General features: G+C 34.6%; 1 protein-coding gene across 1 annotated transcript; it reads left to right on the top strand.

The window, feature by feature from the left end:
* The first annotated feature begins 3,631 nt into the window (after positions 1–3,631).
* Positions 3,632–4,720, top strand: LOC142168799 (F-box/kelch-repeat protein At3g23880-like). Its single transcript, XM_075229953.1, has one exon. It carries the CDS (start codon positions 3,632–3,634, stop codon positions 4,718–4,720), a length of 1,089 nt encoding a protein of 362 aa, XP_075086054.1.
* Positions 4,721–11,913: the final 7,193 nt, after the last annotated feature.

Genomic DNA, 11,913 nt, shown 5'->3' with positions numbered 1-11,913 from the left:
ATTAGATCCATTCAAGACATCTCAGACAGCTTAGGAGCTAAGATATGGTGGCAGTATAGAACTAAGAAGAGTCTTTGGGCTGATTTTCTGAATGCTAAATATGCCAGCAAAATTCATCCTGTAGCCAGAAAGTGGATTTATACTCAATCACACTGTTGGAGGAGACTTATGAAAAGTAGAGATAAAATTGATCACTTGATTATGTGGAAAATCAATAAAGGAAATATAAGTTTCTGGTGGGACAATTGGTCTGGTAAAGGAAGATTAGCACAATATGAAAATGCCTCTACTTGTGTCAAAGGTCAGGTGTGACTATATCTTCAATTGTCGCCGAGATACATTTAAGCTTAATCAGGTTCTACCTAATGATATAGTTTCCCATATTCATGGAATTATAATTGAATCTCCTCATTTGCAAGATCAACCTATTTGGTCTGCTAACACAGATGGAAAATTCACTTGTAAATCTGCTTGGAATTGTATTAGGGAGTATCATGATTGTACTTTAGTTTATAAAATGATCTGGCATAAGAAAAATCCCTTTAAAATCTCCTTCTTTCTCTGGAGGCTTCTGAAACATAAAGTAACCGTTGATCAAAATATGGGAAGATTTGGTATTCACCTACCCTCTAAATATTCCTGTTGCACTATTCATCACCAAGAAGATGAAGAACATTTATTTCTTAACAGTATGGTTAGCCAGAGGGTATGGGAATATTTTAACCAGGCCTTTGGGATTCGTCAACAACATCACTGTCTGGGGCAACTGATTATCACTTGGTGGATGACTAAAGGGAAAAATGATATTCAGAAGATGGCTCTACAAATCCTCCCTCGTATTATTATTTGGAATATTTGGAAGGTTAGATGCAGGAGCAGGTTTGACAATGTACGTATGCAGTCTCACATAATTATTCTCCAAATTTATGATCAACTTATCATTATATCTCACAAACAATTTTCAAAGATTCCACCTCTTTTAAATTGGAAGACTTTTCAAGAGATCATAGAAATGGCTAGAGATCACGTTACTTCTGTGGCTGTCAAATGGACCTTTCCTCAAACTGGATTCATGAAACTCAACTCTGATGGGTTCTCCAAAGGTAATCCAGGTCTTAGTGCAGGAGGTGGTATTATCAGAAATGATAGAGGACATCTAGTAAAAGCTTATGCTATTCCTTTTGGTAACATGACCAATAATAAAGCTGAAGCTATAGCCCTCAAATTTGAAATTCAATGGTATAATGTGGCTGGCATAAAAAAAAAATCTAGAAATGTGATTCTAACCTCTACTTACTGATTGGATTTCCAAGATCAGTGATCCTCCTTGGAATATTTTGAATACTATCAAAGACATACAATGGTTTCTTTCACATATGCAGAGTTGGTCTATCACACACTGCTATAGAGAAGGAAACAAAGTGACAGATATTTTGGCTAACTATGATCTTGAATGTTCTGAAGCTACTTTCTTTTTCGAGTCTCAAAATATGCTTAGGGAGGCTAGAGGAGAGCTACACATGGATAGAATTCAATATCCTTCATTCAGGAGGAGGAAGACTCAAAAAAGCTCTTTTTGGATAGATAAAAACTTATATAGGATCTATAATTTTGATGTCCCTTAGTGGGTGTGCATATTGTATAGAAGAGGTTCTCTGTCAGAGTGTTTGATATTTTTGAGAGCTTATTTGAAATCCTACTTGACATATAGAATGGAGCTTGTTCCATTCTTAGTAGGTGCAGCGAGCTTATATAACTCTTCTGTTATGTATTTACTATAATTATTAATAAAATGATTCCACTCTCTATGAGGGAGTCGGAGAGATTGAACAAAAAAAAATAAAAAGAAGGTCTTGAATCCTATTTCAGTTCTAATTCTCGAATCTTTTTTCTTCCTATTTCACATTGAAGTAAAGCACGTTTCCTTCAATATAATACATCAGCCACATCTATTGCTGTTTGGTGAAGATACTACTACAATGGAATCCTATGATATCCTATTTTCAATATTTACTAGGCTTCCAGTTAAATCTTTATTATGTTTTCAATATGTTTCTAAACCATGGAAACCTATAATATCCGACCAAAAATTCAAGAAAACTCACCATGATCAATCCAAAGCGCCGAGTCCCAAAAATCTCTTATTGGTACCAACGAATGATCGTATATTCGAGTTTAGAGACTTGGAAAGTCCCCAAATGGCAATGAGAAAACAACAGTTCCCTTTGTATGTCCATATTTGAAGGGAAAGCTTATAACAGCTATAGAGCTCCATATGGTTGTGGATTGTGTTATGATTCTAGTATCGATGATTATAAGGTAATATTGATCTATAAATCTTTTTATGCTATCTATTACGTAAATAGGAATTATTGGACGAAGAAAACAAGTAGTAAGGTAAAAGCATTTGATGCAAGTCCCCGAGAGTGCAGTCGGGGGATTAGCATTGAGGGTTGTGTATTTTCGTCTATGTCGTATTGGATGGTTAAGCCAATTAGTACGTGATTATTTTGGAATCAGATGAACTTAAGGAGTTTCCGAGACCAGATTTTATATGAGGAAATCAATTGTACCGTTTGACTTCTTTGAAAGGTTGTGTTTGTTTATATGGTGGCAACTACTATAGTAAAGCATTGGACATTTGGATCATGGAAAAAGATGAATGAAAATTGTTAATGAAAATTAATTGTGATATTTTTTCTGGGCATTTTTTTTTTTTTTTTTGTTATTGTTGTTGTTGTTGTTGTTTTTGTTGCAATGGTCAATTCCATGTGAGAATAAAGAGTCAATACACAAGAAATGCAATGAGCATAGAAGTATAGTAATATCATATTTCTTATAAAGAAACTTAAATATATGTGTGTGAACCCAAGCTCAAAGTAATATATGATACGATTTATTGGGTGCACATCCAAGTGAGATTTTGAGTTTAGATCTTATGTTAATCTTATTATTTTATCCCCTGGAACTAGCGTCCAAGAGAGATGGGCATGTCTAGTGTCACTTTTTGGGTATTAATTAAGTACTTTTCTTCTTCTTTCTTTATTTAGTTTATTCTTTCAAAATTTTCACAAATTAAAATTTTTATTCTTCTTCTGTCACCATAAAATATTATATGATTAATAGAATCTGGATACTAAAACTAGTAGCAGTGGATGATATAGCATATAGTCAATGAATTCAACTAGTCCCAATATTTTTGACACGGAATATAGATATAGATGTAAGAACATTACTATTTTAGGTAAAATTATTTTTGAACTTATAATTCCAAAAATGTAATGAGTACAAAAGTAAAAACTAGAGGTTTATGAATTTTAGGGATGTAAATAAATTGTACTCCTAACACGTTAGGGGTAAATAGTAGAAAATAACAGAATGCAATATGGTACAAATAAACAAAAAATGGTATACTTTGGGAGTACGAAACACAAAAAACTCTATAATAGGTCTTGAGAATCATATTTCAGCTCTATACCTTCACTTTTATTTTCTTTCCTTTTTAGCCTTTTCCACATTGAGGTAAAACATCTCTATTTATAATTTACATCAAACTAAAACAAAGTCGAACAAACCTAATACAAAGCTTTCTCCTCCGCCACAACTAGCCGCAAAGCCAATTTTTCCAACCATGGAATCCTATGATATTCTATTTTCCGTCTTTACTAGGCTTCCACTTAAATCTTTGTTACGTTTTCAATCTGTTTCTAAGTCATGGAATACTATAATATCCGATCAACCTAAAGTGTCGAATCCTAAAAAACTCTTATTGGTACAAATTGATGATAGTATGTTCGAGTTTCGAGACTTGGAAAGTCCCCAAATTGTAAGGGGAAAACAACAATTTCCTCTAAAGATATTTCGAAATCCTACAGCCTTGTGCTCATATAATAGTTTGGTACTAATGAAAACACATATAGATTATAAGGAATATGCTTTGTGGAATCCTTATACCAATGAATGCCAAACCATTGCATGTCCATATTTGAATGGGATGACTCCACATGGTTGCGGATTGTGTTATGATCCTAGTGACGATGACTATAAGGTTATATTAATCTTTAAATCTTTTTATGCTGTCTATTATGTAAAGAGGAATTATTGGAGGAAGAAAACAATTAGTTTCTCCGAAGAAGTACGAGACCTTGATGCAAAGTCATGTGAGTGTTGTTCGGGGATTAGCGTTGACGGTTATGTATTTTGGGGTTTCAACGTTAATAAAATTAGCCAATTAGTATATAGTTATTATTATAGGATTATATACGTTGACTTGAAGTCAGATGAATTGAAGGTGCTTCCGCAACCAAATTTTACACGTGATCGATATCGTCAGGAATTGTTTCGTTTGACTTCTTTGGAAGGTCGTGTTGGTTTATATGGTGGCAACAACCGTAGCAAAGAATTGGATGTTTGGATCATGGAACAAGATGAATGGAAATTGTTAATTAAAATTAATTGCAACAACTTTAGCGGGTACTATATAGAGAATATTGTACTTTTGGGCTACACAAGAAATGGTGATATTCTCTTTCATGCAAGATGGGAGGTCGAACGTATTTTCATCTATGATCCTAAACGACGTCGATTTGTTAAGTCGATTCAAATATCCAATGATTCGAAACGTTACATAATTCCAATATGTTTGGAGAGTTCGTATTTTCCGAAATCCAATGCCATGCATGCACAAGAGAAAGAAGGAAATTTTATCAAATTGGAGTAAAAGAAGGAAATTTTATCAAATTGGAGTAATCTTTAGTCTTTTAGTTTTGTAGAGTAGTAGTTTCTATTCCTTTTCTTTATTTATTTATGATTCATATGGTTATATAAGTTTATTTGTGTTCTTATTTACTTTAAAAACATACATGATGGTGAAAAAGTTTAAAAAATACTTATAAATTACATTACAATAAATATTTATATGTATAAAATATTTTTAAAAATTATATAAATGTACTATCAGATTGGTTTGGTTTCGGTTTGACTTTGTTTGGTTAAAACCAAACCAAACCAAACCAATTATGGTCGGGTTTTATTTTTCAATACCAAATCAAATCAAACCAAACCAAATCGGTTTATTTTTTCCGATTTGATGCGGTTTATCGGTTTTCTTTGTACACCCCTAACTAGGAGTACAAACATAAAGAACTCTAGCAATAGGTCTTGAATCCTATTTCAGTTCTAATTCTCGAATCTTTTTTTCTTCCTTTTTTATTTTTCCTATTTCACATTGAGTAAAGCACGTTTCCTTCAATATAATACATCAGCCACAGCTATTGCTGTCTGCTGAAGATACTACTACAATGGTATCCTATTTTCAATGTTTACTAGGCTTCCACTTAAATCTTTGTTATGTTTTCAATCTGTTTCTAAACCACGGAAAGCTATAATATCGGACAAAAAATTCAAGAAAACTCACCATGTTCAATCCAAAGCGTCTGAGTCCCAAAAATCTCTTATTGGTTCCAACGAATGATCGTATATTCGAGTTTAGAGACTTGGAAAGTCCCCAAATGGCAATAAGAAAACAACAGTTCCCTTTGTATGTCCATATTTGAAAGGGAAAGCTTATAACAGCTATAGAGCTCCATATGGTTGTGGATTGTGTTATGATTCTATAGTATTGATGATTATAAGATAATATTGATCTATAAATCTTTTTATGATGTCTATTACGTAAAAAGGAATTATTGGACGAAGAAAACAAGTAGTAAGGTAAAAGCACTTGATGCAAGTCCACAGGAGTGCAATCGGGGGATTAACATCGAAGGTTATGTATTTTGGTCTATGTCGTATTGGATCGTTAAGCCAATTATTACGTGATTATTTTGGAATCGTATACTTTGATGTGAAATCAGATGAACTTAAAGAGTTTCCGAGACCAGATTTTATAGGAGGAAATCAGTTGTACCGTTTGACTTCTTTGAAAGGTTGTGTTGGTTTATATGGTGGCAACTACTATAGTAAAACATTGGACATTTGGATCATGGAAAAAGATGAATGAAAATTGTTAATGAAAATTAATTGTGACATTTTTCTGGGCATCTTGTTGTTGTTGTTGTTGCAATGGACAATTCCATGTGAGAATAAAGAGTCAATACACAAGAAATGCAATGAGCATAGAAGTATAGTAATATCATATTTTTTATAAAGAAACTTAATTATATGTGTGAACCCAAGCTCAAAGTAATATATGATACGATTTATTGGGTGCACATCCAAGTGAGATTTTGAGTTCAGATCTTATGTTAATCTTATTATTTTATCCCCTGGAACTAGCGTCCAAGAGAGATGGGCATGTCTAGTGTCACTTTTTGCGTATTAATTAAGTACTTTTCTTCTTCTTTCTTTATTTAGTTTATTCTTTCAAAATTTTCACAAATTGAAATTTTTATTCTTCTTTTGTATCGTATAATTTTATATGATTAAATAAAATATGGATACTAAAACTAGTAGCAGTGGATGATGTAGCATATAGTCAATGGATTCAACTTATCCCAATATTTTTGACACCGAATATAGATATAGATGTAAGAATATTACTATTTTAAGTAAAAATTAATTTTGAACTTATAATTCTAAAAGTGCGATGGGTACAAAAGTAAGAACTAGAGGTTTATGAATTTTAGGGATGTAAATAAATTGTATCCTAACACGTTAGGGGCAAATAGTAGAAAATAACATAATATAATATGGTAAAAATAAAAAAACTACGTATACTTTGGGAGTACGAAACACAAAAAACTCTATAATAGGTCTTGAATCCTATTTCAGCTCTAAACCTTGATTTTTATTTTCTTTCCTTTTTTGCCTTTTCCACATTGAGGTAAAACACGTTTCTCTATTTATAATTTACATCAAACTAAAACAAAGACAAACAAACCTGATACAAAGCTTTTTTTCCTCCAACACAACTAGCCGCAAAGCCAATTTTTCCAACCATGGAATCCTATGATATCCTATTTTCCATCTTTACTAGGCTTCCACTTAAATCGTTGTAACTTTTCAATCTGTTTCTAAGCCATGGAATGCTATGACATCCGATCAACCTAAAGTATCGAGTCCTAAAAAGCTCTTATTGGTACAAATTGATGATCGTATGTTCGAGTTTTGAGACCTGGAAAGTCCCCAAATTGTAAGGGGAAAACAAGAATTTCCTCTAAAGATATTTCGAAATCCTACAGCCTTGTGCTCATATAATAGTTTGGAACTAATGGAAACACATATAGATTATAAGGAATATGCTTTGTGGAATCCTTATACTAATGAATGTCAAACCATTGCATGTCCATATTTGAATGGGATGACTCCACATGGTTGTGGATTTTGTTATGATCCTAGTGACGAAGGTTATATTAATCTTTAAATCTTTTTATGCTGTCTGTTACGTAAAGAGGAATTATTGGAGGAAGAAAACAATTAGTTTCTCCGAAGAAGTACGAGACCTTGATGCAAGGTCATGTGAGTGTTGTTCGGGGATTAGCATTGACGGTTATGTATTTTGGGGTTTTAACTTTAATAAAATTAGCCAATTAGTATGTAGTTACTATTATAAGATTATATACGTTGACATGAAGTCAGATGAATTGAAGGTGCTTTCGAGACCAAATTTTCCGCGTGATCGATATCGTCATGAATTGTTTTGTTTAACTTATTTGGAAGGTCGTGTTGGTTTATATGGTGGCAACAACCGTAGCAAAGAATTGGATGTTTGGATCATGGAACAAGCTGAATGGAAATTGCTAATGAAAATTAATTGCAACATCTTTACCGGACGCTAAATAGAGAATATTGTACTTTTGGGCTACACAAGAAATGGTGATATTCTATTTCAAGCAAGATGGGGGCCTGAACGTATTTTTATCTATGATCCTAAACGACAACGATTTGTTAAATCAATTCAAATATCCAATGATTCGAAACGTTACATAATTCCAATATGTTTGGAGAGTTCATATTTTCCGAAATCCAATGCCATGCTTGCACAAGAGAAATAAGGTGATTTTATCAAATTGGAGTAATCTTTAGTCTTTTGGTTCTGTAGAGTAGTAGTTTCTATTCCTTTTTTATTATTATTTTATTTTTTACGATTCATATGGCTATATAAATTTATTTGTGTTCTTATTTACTTTAAAAACATACCTGACGGTGAAAAGTTTAGTTTTTTAAAATGGCTGAGTTTAAAGGCTTTTGTTTTGTTTATTACAATTTATTAATTGCCAGGGTTCGTTGGTACGAGGGATAAGGATTATTAATCTCCGAATTAAATTTGGCATTAGTTTATCCGACGTTTGGTTGGGATTAAATGATGGTATAACTAATTTCGGGATTAGTTATCGTGGATTGTAGTATTATTTTTATCCCTGTGGAAGGGTGAGATAACAATCCCGGGATAATTAATCCTAGAACAACTTATTTCTCAACCATACGATCCCTAAGCACAAACTTAGAGTACTTGGTGAAATAAAGTACTTGTCGTTGATTTTAATTACACACTTAAATTTGATGTAATTACCCTATTGTACTTATTCAAAGTGTATCTAATACCACTCTAAACAAAAATTACCAGATACTAAGGAGTTTTAAGTGCGCACGCAAGCTACATGGCTTCAAAGGTGGACAATTCACCATCCTTCGCCCACAAATTACACTGTATATATCGGTAAAATATTAGATTTCAGATCACGACCCAAAATCTGAACCTGTCATGATGGCGCCTAACGTGGTACTAGGCAAGCCGATTTCTCACAAATATTTCTAACACTTTTAACAAGAATGAATTTAAAACAGTTTTAATAGTAAAAGTTCTCATAACCGGGATAGAAAACCCAAAATATAATGCAGAATTCCTAACTATCGGGGTGTCACAGAGTATATGAGCATCTATACCCTCACAAATCTGGAAAACACTATCTATAATAGTATGCGACCAAATACAGTAATCAAAAAGATAAGGAAGGAGAGACAAGGTCTGCAAAACACCGGCAGCTACCTCGGAATCTCCGGATAATCAACTGTGCGAAGAAATCAACACCCACTATGTTCGGGAACACCTGGATCTGCACACGAAGTGCGGGGTGTAGTATGAGTACAACCAACTCAACAAGTAACAATACTAAATAAAGAACTGAAAGTAGTGACGGGCTTCACAGCTGAATCCAATTACAGAAATTTCCAACATAATAAGGTAGGCATGCTTTCAAGTTTAACATTTAAGGCCAAAACAGTAATTTTATGTCAAGTTCAACTGAAACATAAGATAATATCTCTCAGAAATTTTCAAAACAGTGATATATGACAGCTGAAGTACAACAATAATGAAATCAAATGCATCCTCTCAGGTCCACAGTCACTCAGCCATTCCATTCACTCAGCACTCACACTCAGTAGGTACCTGCGCTCACTGGGGGTGTGTACAGACTCCGGATGGGCTCCTACAACCCAGGCGCTATAATCCGCACGGACAACTCACGTACTATAGAATAATATATGGATCCACACAGACAACTCACGTGCTATAGTATCAATATCTGGATCCGTACGGACAACTCACGTGCTGCACGGACAACTCATGTGCTATAGTATAATATCTCATAATCAGGCACTAGGCATCACTCAGTCACAAATCTCTCTAGTCTCTCGGGCTCTCAATAATCATGATAATCAGCCCAAACCATAATGATATGATGCATCAATAATGAACAATAGAGAATGAGATAAAATAACAAGTAAACTGTGACCGAGTACAAAACAATAATTTAGCAGATAATTCAACATGTACACGACCTCTGTGGGTCCCAACAGTGCTAACACATAATCTAAACATGATTTGTGGTTCAATTTCTCTACTACATGGAGAGTGTAAAAATAACCATAGATTATTCAACTACACAGTTCCATAAAATTTGGCTAAGTCATAATTCCTACGGTGCACGCCCACACACCCGCCACCTAACATGTGCGTCACCTCAAAACCGATCACATAACACAAAATCCTGGGTTTCATACCCCTCAGAACCAGATTTAGAACTGTTACTTACCTCAAACCGCGAAATTCTTTATTCTACTATGCCTTTGCCTCGCGAATCTATCTCCAAACGCCTCGAATCTAGTCATAGATAATTCGATTCAGTCAATACAAATTATAGGAATTAATTCCATATGAAAATATAAATTTTCCAACAAAATCCGAAATTGCACCCAAAAATCGCTAGTGGGGCCTACGCCTCAGAACCTGACAAAAATTGTAAAATATGAACGCCCGTTCAACCACGAGTCCAACCATACAAATTTTATCAAATTCCGACATCAACTCAACCTTCAAATTTTCAAATTAAACCAAGAGGGTTTTCATAGTATTCCAACTTAAATCACCAATTAAATGTTAAAAATAACCATGGATTCGGGTAATTTGACCAATGTTAAATTAGGAACACTTACCCCGTTATTTTGCTTGAAAATCTCCCAAACATCGCCTCTTTCCGAGCTACAATTCATCAAAAATAGAAAATGGGACGAAGTCCCATTTTCAAAACTTAAAGTTTCTGTCGAGTCATTTTCCCTACGCGATTGTAGACTTGTCCACGCGACCGCGAAGCACAATTCTCCCACTTCCCACATTAACCTTACGCGATCGCAGACCTGTCCACGCGATCGCAAAGCTTAACCTCACAAGCTTATGCGATCGCGGACTCGCCCACGCGATCGCGAAGCACAAACAAGTGACCTCCACTTTTTCTCCACTTACTCTACGCGAATGTGACCTTCTTCACGCGTTCGCGAATCACAAACTCCCACAGCTATGCGATCGCATCCCTCTTCACGCAATCACATAGAACAAAATCATCACTGCCTCAAACAAGCCTACGCGATCGCGAACAAGTTAATGCGATAGCGTATAAGGAAACCGTTGATAGAAAACCAGCAATCCTCAATTGGAATGCCAAGTCCAAAATAGATCTGTTAACTGTCCGAAACTCACCCGAGGCCCCCAGGACCTTAATAAAATACACCAAAAAGTCCTAAAATATCATACAAACTTAGTCGAAGCCTCAAATAACATCAAACAACGCTAAAATCACAAATCACACATCAATTCAAGCTTAATGAAACTAAGAATTTTCAACTTCTACATTCAATGCCGAAACCTATCAAATCAAGTCCGATTGACCTCAAATTTTGCATACAAGTCATAAATGACATAACAGAGCTATGAAAATTTTTAGAACTGAATTCCGACTTCGATATCAAAAAGTCAACTTCCCGGTCAAACTTTCAATTTTTTTTTTTAAAACGAAAGCCATCACCTTAGGCTATGCTGGCCCTTGGTGTGGGGGGGTTTGGCAAGTCCCCTACCTGTAAATTAGAATCCAAAATATAAATACATGAAGATGGGGGACATGAAGCCTAACCTCCTCAAATCCTGTCTTAGAATTGGACACCCCCAATTCTGTACAATGATAGTTTTCCAACAATAAGGGTGTAATGCTATTAACTAATTCCAAGTTTTCTCCCAGTAACTAGTAGTCCAAAATATGCAAAAATAGCACCATGAGGATAGACCCTCCATATCATCTGTATTATGAAGCACAACGAATTACTCATTGTTTTTTTTTCTTTTTCTAATCCTGAATGTGGCGAGCTACATTATATCCATTCTAAATGGACCCCTCGCTTCTCTTGGCAAGTATTTCACGGTTCCATATAGCATAGCATTTTCATGTTGAGATTCCACTCCAATTTTAGATAATGCATCCGCGACTGCATTTCCCTCTCTGTAGCAATGAACTACATGTGCTTGGCGTTGTTGTATCATGTCTTTAAACGTCCCCATCTTATCCATAAGTTCCCAGGGAACTTATTACTCTCCTTCAATCATATTGACTACAATCAAAGAGTCCATTTCAAGGATAATTT

Source organism: Nicotiana tabacum, chromosome 14 (assembly GCF_000715075.1).
Source record: "Nicotiana tabacum cultivar K326 chromosome 14, ASM71507v2, whole genome shotgun sequence".
Lineage (NCBI taxonomy): Eukaryota > Viridiplantae > Streptophyta > Magnoliopsida > Solanales > Solanaceae > Nicotiana > Nicotiana tabacum.
The sequence above is the reverse complement of the archived record's forward strand: the minus strand, read 5'-3'. Positions and strand labels throughout refer to the sequence as shown.

Excerpts from the sequence above, each read along its gene's own strand:
- LOC142168799 (XM_075229953.1), top strand. The coding sequence starts at position 3,632 with ATGGAATCCTATGATATTCTATTTTCCGTCTTTACTAGGCTTCCACTT.